At 45.2% G+C, this 14,768-nt stretch overlaps 1 protein-coding gene across 2 annotated transcripts in view; it reads right to left on the bottom strand.

Moving 5' to 3' along the window:
- The window catches only part of PAWR (pro-apoptotic WT1 regulator), a 72,253-nt gene extending 66,623 nt beyond the window's left edge, over positions 1-5,630 (bottom strand). Inside the window, exons 1-2 of one of the 2 annotated variants that reach the window (XM_041409816.1) lie at positions 5,564-5,630; positions 4,537-5,176 (exon numbers count right to left, since the gene is read on the bottom strand). In XM_041409816.1, coding sequence (XP_041265750.1) covers positions 4,537-5,007 — 471 coding nt within the window. In that variant the 5' untranslated portion in view covers positions 5,008-5,176; positions 5,564-5,630. Of the gene's footprint in view, positions 1-4,536; positions 5,177-5,462; positions 5,479-5,563 lie in introns of those variants that run through there. The other variant, XM_041409815.1, reaches the window with a different exon arrangement.
- Positions 5,631-14,768: the final 9,138 nt, after the last annotated feature.

Below are 14,768 nucleotides of genomic sequence, written 5' to 3' on the forward strand. Positions count from 1 at the left end.
AATGGAATCCTAGTAAAATGTGTTCACTAGACAAAGCCAGGAAAAGAATGGTCTAACCTATCATGAATGGTCGTCCAGATCAAATAAATGTATTTCAGACTTCCGCTATAACACTACTACATCTGCACAAATGGTAAGCGTATCAGTCAGATGCAGGGTTTTTTCTAGTACTCTGAACAACCACTAATTAAGGCTCTTTTTTCCTCAAAACATAAAAAAAGAAACAAGTTGTTTTACAACACAACTGATGTTAGACAATGGAAAGACACTACCTCATTAATCTCAAGATATAACATGAAGACACTTTAATCCTCAGGTAGGGAATCACTACGAAAGACAATGCTGATGGCAAACTTAATCAAAAGAGCTCAACAGCTAGTACAGGGTTCCACTCCTCTCTCTAGTTTCCAGCCATTCAGAGAAGGATTTCAATTTCTTTACAACACACACAGTAATTACTATGCCTGACACATGCAGCACTTAAATTTTCTTGATGTTTTTCCAACTGGAACACAGCAATTTTCTTTTAGTCTCAGCTGAGCACACTGGACTTCTCTAGTAGCAGGAAGTCTCTTTCCCCACAGAAAGCACTCAAGCTCTACCTGCTTCCAAGGCTGTTGTTCAGTACAACACCTACCAAGCACCACACATCACTGCCTTCTAAACACACAGGCACGCTCCTGACAGGGAGCCACCAGTGGAGATGCAAAAAGTTGTATCTTTACTGCTGTTCATAAGACAAGAGATGAACACAGACTGGCTGAACATCCTTTTCAGAGTCCGTATTTGAATCACTTCTATCTTTCATTCCAGTATTTCCCACAAAAAACAGGTCAGGAGACTGTTGTGTCTCAGGTCTGGCAGCCTCAGGTACCAAATACACAAATCACTGTTCCTTACACCTTTTAAAATCATTCATCACCCTGTTATTAACAAAAGAACACTTCCCAGCTTAGATGACTTCCATATGGTTAAGTAAAAATGTAAACTTTATCTATACTGCACACATTACATAAAACCCAGCTATACAACTGTCCTTCCTAAATGAACCAAGATTTTGATTATATATACACCTTTTTTTAAAAAGTAACCACAAAAACATCTGTTATTCTCCTTTTTGGAGTTCAGAAAAAAACCTGAAGAAACCCAAAAAAACCTTACTCACACAGCTATACCAGCATAATCCTCAAATGTAAAATTGCAGAAATAAAGCTGCAGTTTCAACAGTGCAGTGTGTCTTGCTTGGAGCTGGACATAATTATTATAACAATACAAAACATAATTGTTATCCTACATATGGATCCTCCTAAAGCACTGTCAGTGAATAATGGGAGCTCTGTGTTTCTTAAATAGGCATTAGCACAACTGTAAATGAGAAAAATGCTGCAAGTAAACAACACCTGCATCAACTGAGTACCTGCAAACTGAGAAACACATTCCAAACATAATTAAAAATGGTTATAAAAGTTAATATTTAAGGAAGATAACATACATAGTAATGGTAATTGCATATAATTCAGTTACCTTTTACAACCTGAAGAATTGTTATGAATCAACATAACCCAAATCCCACAGTACTTAATATTTAGACAAAATCCAACTTTCAAGAAACCACGAGCACTGAAAGGAAAAACACTGTATTTCCAAAGCCATTTTCAAAAGTCACCATTACTTAGATAAGCACTAGTGCTGAGAGGGTAAAAAAATAGCCTTTACTTTTATAATGGTGGTCTCAAAATACAAAGCATTGTCAACTTCCAACCTGTCACCATCTGTTTTCACAGCTTCCACTATGGTTTCTGTCCTCCACCAACATCTGTACACAGTTAAGACACTGAACTCTTTAAGAACTGGCCCTATTACCTTCCCATTGAACAGTAGAGAAATTAATCATTAATAAGTAATCTGCTAACATTTTTCATGCCTGTTTCAAGATAACTTAGACAACACAAACTGTTCTTATTGTGCCACCTTACCTATCAATAAATTCTCCAGCTGCATTGTAAATAAAATTAAATCCTACTTCTTTGGGGAAAAACCTATTTTTGTATTCAGTTTTGGGCAGAAAAGCTTTTAGGCACTTCGTATCTTCTAGGAGAGCATTTTTTCAACAGGTACCAATTTTCATTTCAGAGGATCTTATTGGTCTCCACCACAGTAGCATGATGCTCATAAAGGGGAGATATTTAGCATAAAATATCTACTTCATTCTTACAAAAAATTATTTTCTTGGAAAATAAGACAATGGAATGCCCAGCAAAGCTCTAAAATAACATCTCCTGAGAAGTAATTTTAAAACATACACCATGAAGAGCTACAAGTGGTTAAAATTCAGGGCGTACTACTAACAAGTCACTATGTATTGACTGCACAGCATGTCAATGCCTAGCATCGAGTGAGAAAGACAGCAAGAAACTGGAGTGTTGCAGATTACTCCAATAAGCCATCATCTACATCACAGCCTTCTTTTGTCTGAGAACTTCAGGTGACCGGCTTGAATCAATACTTTAAAACATTTTCTCATGACTACAGAGCTGTATGAAAGACAAGTAAATAGTCTGCAAAGCATTAACCGGTAAGTAGGTACTCACATTTGACACTGGAGACTGATTTTGAAGCTGTTCACTACCAGGAATGATCTAGTGCTCACTAGCTAAACAATTCTTAGGAATGCATGTGGCAATGAATAAAAACATTGAAGAAAGGCGAAATACTGAAAAGCGATAGCTCTGCTTAAGTATATACTGGTAAAAAATGCAACACTTATTAGTAGCAAGCTTCCCCAATAACATCTTGTACAACAGTTACCTACAGTTACTAAAATTTGACCCCAAAAATGTGATTAAATGCTTAATTGCTACTTATAGAAGCAATTAGTACAAAGGTACAAGAAGTTTCCAAGAAGCACCAACATGTGGTGACACCCAGCAAAGTTCAGGGAGCAGGTGAGAACTCGTTTCTCAAGGTCTAAATATGTTACCCTTAATAAATAAAGATACCCTTAAAATGCAGCTAATTCAAACACAGGATTCTAATAGCTGCTAAGCAAGGAATGTGCTTTCCTGGAAAGCAAGTGACACTTTGAGTAACACTATAACAAAACAAACAAACAGAAACCCCAGCCACAACCAAACTCACCAAACCACACCATCCGAAAACTACCAAAGGAACAGCAGTTCAAAAAACTAGTTCAAACAACTAGGACATTAGTCTCAAACAGCAAAAAGAAATCCACTGCTCAAAACCAACCAACCAAAGAGAGTACAGCTAGGGACAGGATACACAACAGAGACCCTAAAACACCACGTCATACAACACCTGCTGCAATGTGCAAAACCATTACTGACTGGGCTAGGACTAGTTCACTTAGAGAAGTAAAGATGCAGCCTTTTAAGGTTCCTATAAAAGACACAAGGGGCAGGTATTTAAGGGGGAGTCCATATAAAACAAACAAGGTACAGTCTATGAGGCTTGCACACCCTGAAAAGGAAAACTAAAATAACTCACTTGTATTCACCACTTTACAAAACAATGATAATGAAGACCTATGCCAAAAGTCTTTACCTCAAACTAAAGAGTATGCAAGTGATTGTTCTCAAAAACCACAGCTATAAAGATTTCTGCTGTTCCTGAAACTCAGTTCTCAACCTTCCAAGACCACCTCACATGAAAGGGTGTGCTGCGAAAGTGCCTAGGATGTCACAAGCAAGGGTTAGTAACTTCAGGTGTAAAGAACACAATTTCATCTTCTCCTGCTGCTTCAGAAACAAAGACCTTTAATATTCTAGACCTACTCTAATAATCCATAATGATAACCAGAAGAACTACAATTCTTTTCCTACAAAAATCTTGTGATTACTAGTTCAAAACTGTAGACAGAAATCTAACTCTGTTCAAAGTTTCCTGTGGCCTTTCTTATTAACTGCAAAACAAGCTAAAAGCTTAGTTATCATTCTTCTGAATTCCTCTAGGAGTATTACAAATCAATGCCAGATTGTTATACTAGTAGCAAACCGCAGAGGACAGTGGTGTTGGCTGATAAAAATATCTTCCTTTGCCTCAAAAAAATGCTCCTCAAACCACTACAGAATTCTTCTGGGTTCCAAACTGAATAATATTTACACCTGAACATCTATTCCAACCTGATAAATCAATTTTCTCTCATTACTATTGTTTCGACCATACTTTAACAGGCAGTGTCTCAGTTTGATCCTCCAAAGGTTTGAACTTACTCACTGTCGACAAGAACCTACTAAAAACAAAAGGCAGGAAAAAAAACAAAAGCCGCAAGTTACGACAGGTCTAATTTATACAGGCTAAAAGACACCTCATCTGTCGGTCGCTTGGGATGCCGCCCTGCCCCGACCCCCGCGCGGTCCGTCCGGCGCTGCTGCCCGCAGCGGAGGGAGCGCGCCTCGCCCCCGGCCCGCGCGGGGAGCCCGGGCACGACGGAGAGCGCCCGCCGGCAGCACCGGGGCTGCGCCCGGCGCCCCCAGCGGCGGCTCCGCTGCGGCCGCGCCCCCCGTCCCCGCTCACCTCGGCGGCCGGGATGTTCACCACACCTGTCGACCTCCTCTTCTCCCTCAGCTTCCTCTTCTCGATCTGCCCCTTCCCCTTCCTGGCGCTGGGGCCCGAGCTCTTTCCCTTGGCGGCCAGCTTCTCCTCGCCCTCGGGGGAGCCCGGTGCGGCGGCGAGCTCGGCCGCGCGGCTCCCGGCGAGAGGCGGCGGCGGCTCCTTGGCGGGGGCTCCGCGGCCCAGGGCGGTGCTGGCGAGGCTGACGCAGTTCAGCGCCCCGCCGGCGGGGGGCGCCGCGCGGTCGGGGGGCAGGTTGTTGTTGTTGTTCAGCTCGGCGGAGGGGCCGCCCCCCGCAGGACGGGGCTCCCCCCCGCCCGGTGCGCCCGGGGCCGGCGGTGCTTGCTTCGCCCGCATCTTCTCCCGCTTCGCTTTCCATTCCTCCAGAAAGTCCGTGGTGCTACCCCCGGCGCTGCGGTAGCCGCCAGTCGCCATGTTCCCGGCGGGCTGGACGGCGAGAGCGCCCTACCAGCACCGCTGCCGCCTCCCGCCCCGAGGCGGCTCTGCTGCCGCCCGGAGAGGAGAGGTCCCGGCGGGTCGGGCGGGAGAGCCGGGGGCGGGAGAGCCGGGGGCGGGGACAGAGGCTCGGAGAAGCACAAACACCCTGGAGAGAAACAAAGGGGGGACGTGAGCCGTCCCGCCGCACTGCCCATCCCCGTCCCGCCGCCTCGCGAACTCCCCGGGAAGCCCCCGGCCCCAGGGGACGGGTCTCCATCACCTTCCGCCCTCGCACGCTCGGCTCCCACGGCTCGGACCGCGACGCCCCTGGCTCCCCGGGGCTCCCCTCACCCCTCGGCGCGGGGCCGCCCGGCAGTACCCGCCTCCTCCGCCCGCCCGCTGCGGCCACGACGGCCGCGCAGCGCCGTCCCTCGCCCCGGGCCATCGGGTACCATCCCCCGGAGCCGGTGCCATCCCCCCGCCGCCCGCTTGCCTGCCCGGGGAGCCGCGTTCCCGCGCGCAGCAGGGCGGGGCGAGCGCGGCCGGCGCTCACCTCCCGCCCGGCGGGGCCGCAGCTCGGGCGCTGCACAGCGCCGGCGGCACCAGGTGAGCGGCACCGCCTCCCGCCGTCCCGGAAGGAGCGGCGCGGCCCCGAGCCTTCCCAAGCTCCCTCCCCTTTCCCCATCCCGGCGCGGACACAGCCGAAGCCAGGGCGGAAACTGCCGAGATGGCCCCGACAATGGGGTGAGGGCGGGGAGGCCCCGCCCGGCCCGGTGCGCACCGCGACCCGAGCGCCTCGGCTGCCGGCCCGCAGCGGTGCCCTGGCACCTGCCCCGGGCAGCGTCGGCGCGGGAGCGAGCACGGACCTCGGCGCTCCCGACGAGCGGCAGGAACGAAGAGGGGATGCCCGGGCCGGGACGACGCCGGCCTCGGCCAAACTCCGCTTCCCCGGCGGCTTTAACGGACGGCGGGCGGGGGCTGCCGGAGCCCCGCCAGGAGGGGCCGGAGAAGGCGGTCTGGTGTCACACCCTCCGCGGGGGCTTCGCCAAACCCGCCCCGCACCTGCCGCAAAGCCTCGGCCCAAGGGCCCCGACGTGCGGCCGCCTCCCGCGGGGCAGGTGCCGGGCTCGGCCCTGGGGCGGGGCGGCTCCCCGGCACCGCCGTTCGCTGTCCCCGCCGGCGGGCCGAGAGCCGCGTGCGGAGCCCGGCGCGGCCAGCCCGCGGCTTCGCCGTCAGCGGGGACGGCAGCGCCGGCTTGGCCTCAAAGCGCCGCGCCGCCGCTGCGCCGGGCGGCGGGGTCGGGCACGGTGGGAAAGAGCCCGAGGTCAGCGGCTCCCGCGGCAGAATGACTTCCTCTGGGCCGCCCGGTGCTGGGCAGGCTGCTGCTAGCCTGGTGGAAGTTCACTCCCGCGGGCGGAAGGTTGGGAAAGATCCTGTGTTTTCCTGACGTTACAAGAAGCCAGGATCCAAGGGGTTTCCGCCAGTCATGCTGCAAAGACTTGACAGATGTCTCGTTTTATAAATAATAACAGCCCTCAGTGGGGAAACCCGACTGGGTTAAATGTTAGGAAAAACGAACGTGCAGGGACCGTGGTGGGAGCATGTGCTATCTGTTGAACAGCTTGTGGAGGTGATAAGATGGGTAAACCTGCACGGAAAACTCGGGGTTTTTTGTTTGCCCAAACTCACTATGTCTTAGTAGCGCCTTGGAAATTGATCGTGGTACTTTTGAAAATCACAGCTTTCAACAGACTTGTGGCTTGCTTATCCGTGCTATCAGTGCCACCTTTCCAGCTGGCTCAGGACAAGATAAAAGCTTGTATCAGTCAGAGGACATCCATATAGCCTGGGTTTACCTAGCTGAGAGCACATGATCACCTTTTCTCCTCTTTTCAGATTCAGTTCTGAATTTGTCCACCTGGTTAATAAAATTCAGTAGTACTTCAGAATATAAACTTTACAAGGATTTTTGGTTTCTTTTTTACAGAAATACATATATATATATATATATAGGTGTTAGGGATAAAAAATATCTAGCAAAATGGAGCTCCAAATATCTGCTGCTAGGCTGTCTGCACAACATAAATAGCAGGATTAGTCCATGTAGCCACTTGTGCCTTAAATAAGCCTCTCCCTCGTTCTCTTTCACAGCAGTGGGCACAGTCTCACCCTGCCAACCTTCTCTGCCCTTCTGGTGATCATTCATTTACTTCGACTTTTCACTGAACTCATATCTGATTTCTGCTCTGGTTTGGATTTAGGGGTGTTTCTGGTGGGGTGGTTGGTTTTGAAGGGGCATTTAAATGTTCATATATGTGGAATTAAGGTGCAGTTTCATTACTGCAGACGAAACCTCTTGTCTTTCAGGCCAAGGGAAAATCCCCAAACAAATCCAGCTAGTTGTTGAGTGTTGGGTTGGAAAGCTGTAAATAGGCAGAAAAATAGATGGTAAAAACATAGTTCTGCACTAGTGCTACTCTTTACTACTCGGTAGTATGAAATAAGCAAAGTTGGTCCTAACAGAAGTTTTGACTAAGCACTCTCCCGCAGAAAAAATTCTTACCTGCACTCTTATCTGTACAGTTTTTAAATTAGATGAGTACTCAGTTGTATTTCTAGAAAATATAATCTAGAAAAAGGATTTCTGATATGAGTTCTTGTCTCTCCTATCATGTAATCTTTTTCCATGTTTACAATGAAGAGCTTTTCTTGAGGGAATCATGTAACTGTGACAATAACAGTATTTCACCCTCATTATTACATACCATGAGCAGCGCAGCTGGCCAAATACTAGCAAAAAAGTCATATTAGAAAGTTGTTACTTACAGCATGTGGTGTATATTGAGAAATATAACAATGTATTTTAGTTCTTAGGACACCCTCGGTTCTCTGTTACCCAGATGATGCCAGCTGCCCCTTGAGCTCCTCTCTCTGTGGCAGTCTGTAGCAGCTAGTGAGACTTAGATGTGCCTGCCCTGCTTCATGTCTCTGTGCCCACCTTTCTTATGTGTAGGAGCTGATATGTCCAGGCTTTAGCTGCATCTACCACTGCTGTTGGATTTGTTTTTTTCACTCTCTACTGTAAAAACATTGCGAGGTTTGGGGGGGGTGGGGTTTGTTTGGTTTCTTTTGTTGGTTTTTGGTTTGATTTTTTTTTCCCCCTTTGGTTTTTTTGTGCCAAAAAGGCTTTGTTTGCTTTATAGTCTGTTATAAATTAACAGAAGTTATGTTGTGGTGAGTGAGGTTGGGCTTAAGTGCCCAATACAAAAATGCTGACTGTCAGATGTTTGCATCTCAATAAGGTTGTCTGTGCTGGAGAGCTTTCAGGGATAAAGTCCCGAATAGTTTAAGTATCACGCTGCATGTTTTCCTCTGCCACAAGGGAGAACAGCTCAATAGCTTGCAAACATTTTTAGAACAACACTTTTCTCTTTTCTTACAAAGGAAAAAAACATCTTCAGGATATTCTTAAGTCCTAGAAATACAGTTCATTTTATTAGCTATGTTTTAAACTGGCGTAATGATAAGGGTCCTTAAGCCTTAAGATATTGTTTTTTATATATTCTGGAATGAGATTCTTCCCTAGAGGTAAAATTACCACCAGGATTGGGTACGATGATCTTGGTCTCCTTTTCCATGGAAAAAAATACTTCATTTTTTAATTTAGAGTAAAACCCATGATTCATTCTTCAAATCACAAGGAAATGAAGTGCCTTTTGGGGTTGGGCACTTCAAAGCTGCCTCCTTTGTAAAGGGTTGCAAACTGCTTGAGATTTTCATAATTTCTTCTAGAGATTAAACAAATTATCCAACCTTATTAACATTCTGAATTCAAGTTTATCTGAGCCATAATCTTTTCTGAAGTGGCAATTTTCAAGGGCTGGAAAATAAAATAGAGCACATAATAACATATTAATGGCTGAGGAAATTAAGGACAACATCCAAATTCCTGCCCAATGTCTGTTTACTTGTTACCATCGTGCTCTGAGCTTGGCAAACATTTCTTATATACACTCCTGTTCTGCAGTGAAACATCCCCTCCATCTCACCCTCTTCAGCATCTCTCCCCAAAGTCTCTGTTGAGTTTACTGTGTTCACCTGCCTGATTCTCAAACACACATGCTCTTCCTTGTGCTCCAGACTTTACTTGCCTCTCCTATTACCTGAATTTCCATGAAACTCTTCCACTTAGTGCACCTACCTACTGCTTCCCATATTGGATCCCCTTTGAAGTTCATTCACTCAGCATTCTTCATCTTTCTTCTCCCAGTCCAAACTTTTACAGCCACATAGTTGCTCTACCTGCTTTATCGCTCACACTTTATTAAGCTAGGTTTATTTAGCTTGCTCTGATGCTGTTCCACTAAACTTTCCATCTCTGTTGCTTTAAACTTCACCTGCTGGATAGCCCTCACCCACATCACTGTACGCTAGCTAATCCATCTACCTACTTATTTCTGCACCATCAGTCCAGAAATGCCATTGCTTAAAATTGCTGTGACTCAGTGAAATCTTACGGCCATCTTTTTGAAGGATCTGTTCTTTTTATCCATAAAATTTCAAAAACCTCTCCTTAAACCTTTCATATTAAATTTCTGGCTGCAACTTCTGTCTAATCTTCCTGTAAATTCCCTGCCTACGTTCCATGACATTTGTAATGTCAAATCCCACCAGAAAGTAAAATAGTCCTCAAGCATATACTCCTCTTTTTCAACCTTTTATTGCTAATGGTCTTGGTAGTTTTTGTCTAAAGGCAGGTGAGCTGCTATCCCTTTCAATTTAATATACCACTTTCTGCTACTTCTGAGCTATGCACACTGTCCTGAGAGGCTTAGCCTATCATCAGAGATTTTCCATTTCCTCAACATTTCTTGCAGAAATTGATTAAATCATTCTTTTTTTCCCCCTCACTACAGATTGGGGCCATAGTGCTAACCTGCTAGCTAGGTTTTCCTCTCTAAGGCTCTAACAACTCATTGTGTTCTAGTTGCTGTAGTTAGTGGTTTAATTGGATTGCTTTCTTACGGTTTGTGTCTGCAAACTTGTACAAATCTGACAGTCCTGTTTTTAATGAAATGCCAGTTTTATCCTATTTGCTGTGCTACTGAGTTGGATGCTTAAACCCTTTTTTTAAGTGCTAGGGTACGATTTGAAATCTTGTGTGTAAATAAAACAGCTTTGTGAAATAGGTGCATTTATCAGGAGTCATTAGCATTCAAGATCAGTTCTAGAGTGCATCCTTTAGTCTTGTTTCTATATGTGTTTTGCCAATCTTGAACTCTGCCATCATTTGACCAAAAAAGCTATGTAGTTTCTTTGAACTAGTTTGGTTTGACAGACAAACTAGTATTGTTTCTTGCAGCAAAGTTTATTCATCTGTCTGATGGAAGGATGCAGTGTCAAAAGGCAAAAAACAAACTGACAGAAGTTTGCTTGATTTTTTTTTTTTAAGTATTTCATCTTACAGTATGAAAAATTAATGCAGAGATTGCCATTGGTCTCCAGCTGGCAGTTGTTGGATAAGAATGACAGTGGGGATGGGAATGGATTTAGTATCTGTGCAGATGACTTCAAAAGTGTGATGAGAATGTTTTCTGCCACAGTTCCCAGTCTGACTCTGTCAGAAGATCTGTGGCTGCTGCTCATGTCCTGCACCAGGAGGGTATAGAGCAATGACTTGGCTTGTCTTACCTTCTTGCTATTTGTGGTGAGGTTCAGCGAGCATAGTTTTGACAGAGTTTATTGAGCAACTGTGGTACCTCTTTTTCCCATCCAAACAGGTACTTGGAGGGCCAGATTTGAACAGTGAACCAGGTGAGTATGCCCTAGAGCAACTTGTTGAGGAATAGGGAAAAACAGACAGAGTCAAAATGTTAAACAGTGAGGTATGAGGAGGTAGAGAAAAAGCTGATGCTGATGAGCCTCACAGTGCTTGGGAAAGAAGGGGGGAAAACATGGATGCTGTTAGGCAGCCTGTAAGCATGTCTGGGGACCAGTTTGCAAAAGGGATAGAAGCAATTCCCCTGATGGCAGATCAGTAGGGCCAGAATACAATCACCCTACAAAAGGAGCACTTTTAAAAAAAACTTTTTCCTACTGTGAAGGAGCCTAGGGAGCATCTTGCAGCAGAGCTCTTCACTATGACAGATCCATCAAAATTAAAGAATTGGAAAGAAACAACAAATTGAGAAAGTGAAAAAAAGAAATTGACAAAGTGAGTGGCAGTGATAAAGTAGCAGATGGAATTCAGTGTAGATAGACATAAAGTGACTTGTGTTGGGACAAATTTTCTAACACACAATACCACCTGGAGATAATTGAGCAGCACAGAGTCTGTTGAACTAAAATGCTCTTTCAGAATGCCTGTGCTTCCTTGCCATAAGAATACCAGGGAGCATAACACAGAGGCATTGGATTTAGCCTTTTGCTTGTTTATTAGTCCAGCTCCAGACTTGTCCTTTTGGGAACAAATAGAGATGCTTTGCTCTCTTTGTATTCCTTCACAAGAGTGAGTTCTCTTAGTCTTAAAGGATGTAAGCCAGCCTTGGGTGCTTTCAAGCACCTGACTTTGTGCCATGTTGTCCTCTAGAGTCCTGAGTTCTTAGGAATACCCTAAATGGGGAGCTGGCCTGCCACCATCTTCATTAATGGAGAGGCTGCCAGGTTACCCCACTGCTGTGCCATCTAAGATATTGTCTGTCACCTTGGTGATAAAGAGCTGACTGTACCTCTCCCTGTGACAGAAATAATGTCGTAGGTGTAAACTACCTTATAAGATAACCTTATCTGAGTAACACCACCTTTGTTCCCTTTTATGATGTTTCTAGCACCTGTGGAGCCTACACATTCTTTTTAAAGATGGCACGCTCTGACCATATGCCTGCTTTAGTTTTAGGTAGTTCTGCAGAAACAGGGAGTTGGATGCAATGATCCTATGGGTCCCTTCCAACTCAAGACACTTCTGTGACCTCAATGCAGCTAGCTCACAAGTTTAAAACATTGTTGAACAGATTTTTGGTCCGTACCAAAGACAATTCTGTTCCTGTCTTTCTGTATCTCCAAATGTAAGCAGTCAAATGAATAATTAGAAACCAAATCCAGTGGTTCCTGGCTCACTGTCAGTCTGTGTCTTGTTGGTACTGGTTACAATTCATAATCCTTCAGGGCTGTTGTATTGCGGTTTTGGGGTTTTTTGTTTTTTAATTAACAGCACTCTAACTCATAAGAACTATTTTGATTTTTTGACAAACCAATACAAATTCAGTAAAAATTAATTAGGCCTCTTGATTTTCACTGTCTACTTCTTGATTAAACTTGATTATACCTCATCCTTTTGAGCTAACATTGTTCAGGTGATGAGTTGTGTGCAGTAGCAAAGTGCAGTGAGCACAAAACTATGTCCCAAAAGAATCATAGTTAAGGCTGAGGGATCTCCTCAGAGAGCTGACTAAGAAGCTTGGCCTTTACTGAAATGCAGTAGATGATGCATGCAGAATTTAGTGTGATGGCTTTTTACAATGCTTTGTTTGAGCTATCCCTTCATTTGGAGATTATTTTTCTCCTGCAGCACAATATTTCTAGGGCCTACTGTGCTTCATATGACACCATAATGAAGTTGCCTTGGAAAAGGAATCAGGCAGATATTTCAGGAATTTAGTACTAGTTATTAGTAGCAATCATCTGGAAGTATCCAAAGCAAACACAAACAACAATCAATCAATGGCAGTGATGTGTCAGTGAGTGTAAGCAGAGGAGGGGGAAGCACTTGAAAGAGTTTGGAGTGACTGTGTATGAAACCAAACAGACTACAAAGGAAGAAAATAGTTTAAAGAACATAAATAAAATATGCATCCTATTGTTAACATTTTGTTGATATTTTATATTACAAAATTTATTTCAATGATACATGGCCATGCTATAAACATTTAGGATAAAAATTTGAGTCTGTGAAAATTGGAACAAAATCTATGTGCCATTGTAATGATTTTATATAAACAAATGTGGACATGCTTAAAAACAAATGTTGTGATTTGCTTATAATACAGGATTTGCTGTTTCAAGATGACAAGCTTTAAATACATATTAAAAAGAAGTTTTGTGTTCAAAAGTTACTTTGGAGAAGACAAGCTGCATACTTCAGCAAACCCACAGCCAATGCTCAATTTTTTTATTGCCTAGCATTAGAATCCATCAGCATCCCCTTTATTGTAAGTGTCTTTATTGTAAGACACTCAAAACAAGATGAAAGAAAACTAGGAAATAGTGAATTATGCCTGCAAACACCTTGATGGGTTGAAAATAAGAAAGAAGTGTAAGACCTTTCACTCTGGAAACTGTTTTGAGGTATGGAGCCTATGAAAGATAGTGCTGATTCCTGAGGAGGGAATAAGAGGATTGAGTGAGAACAGGTGACTTTTAGGAGTGGGCTTAGTTTATGGTAAAACCACCTCCTTGCACTACAGGTAACCAAGGGTAGGTGGAACTCATTGGTTAGGTAGAGACATTCCTGCTGGGCAAAGATTAGATTATCAGTGGGAAAAAAAAAAAAAAAAAAAAAAAAGGGTAGGTGGGAACTCCAGTGGTCAGGAAAAGATTAATGGCATCTTTGAAACCATTAGGGATCCAAGAAGCTCAGGATAAGGCAGTGTGAGGAAAGGGGAGCGGGAGGTGAGGAACAGAGGCTGAGGGAGAGCACGCGGTGTTGGGGCTGCTGCACTTGTGGAGTGAGGAATTGTGGACAGCAGAAAATTCAGCTGAAGACAGAACTGGGGAGCAAAGAACTCTGGAAGCTGTAACCAGTGATGAGGTCTGCAGGGGAGTGAAACAGGAGAAGAAGTGGCAGATGAATAGAAAGCACAAGAAGCAAGCAGGACGGGAGGTGGTGTGAGGGGCTGCAAAGAGGCAGCAAGTACAAGAAGGACTGAATGAGAGTGCTGGGATCTGATGTCCAAAGGGGAGTTTCGATGGTCGGGGTGGCACAAAGGAGCAACTGAGAAAACTGACAGATCAGGTGAGGAGATGGAGGAGAGGCTGCTCTTTCCAGCAGCTGTGGCATGTCGGTAAGCTTGTAGTGACTTGTTGGTAAAATATGAAGGAGTTCTTGCACTCAGTGCCTGCATGTAGCAATCCTGACTGCCACTCCCCATACAAAGGGAAATTTAGACAGTGCTCAAGGTCCCGGGGGAAGCGACTTTGGGGGTCTTTTATGGCTATCTCCAGGGACAACAGAGAATGCGATTAGACTTCAAAGCTCTCTTTTGCACAGAAAATAATTTTATATGGTGGCTTGGAAATAAGGCAGACCCCCATCCATGCAGAACTGAGGAGAAAAGGCTGAGGCGGTCAGAAAGATACAAGTGCCCGCGGTGTACTGCGCCAGAGAAGGGACTGAAGGGAGAGCTACAAGGACCTCACAGCGTTCAGAGCTCTCTGGTCACACAGCAAGAAACGCACAGATGATACTGAAAGGTGGCTGGGCAAGAAGGAGTTAACCAGTGTTTCGGCATTTCAGCCAAGTGCAGTGCTGCTATGAACCGCTGATTTGACAACTTTTGATACAGAGGATTACTTTTTTTGCTGTCCCTCTTCTCTGCAGCAGATCATCCTGTGGTGCTCGGTGTCTATTCCCGGTCTGTCTCTTCACCCAGTACGGGAGTGCTCCCAGGGCAGGGGGTGCCTGCCCACACTCACACGGATCCGTCCCTTGGGTTACACTTTCTGCCTCCTGATGGGATGGATTCCAGCTCACCAGCCGAGCC

This window comes from Onychostruthus taczanowskii, unplaced genomic scaffold (genome assembly GCF_017590055.1).
Source record: "Onychostruthus taczanowskii isolate IOZ18803 unplaced genomic scaffold, ASM1759005v1 scaffold31, whole genome shotgun sequence".
In the NCBI taxonomy this organism is placed as follows: Eukaryota; Metazoa; Chordata; class Aves; order Passeriformes; family Passeridae; genus Onychostruthus; species Onychostruthus taczanowskii.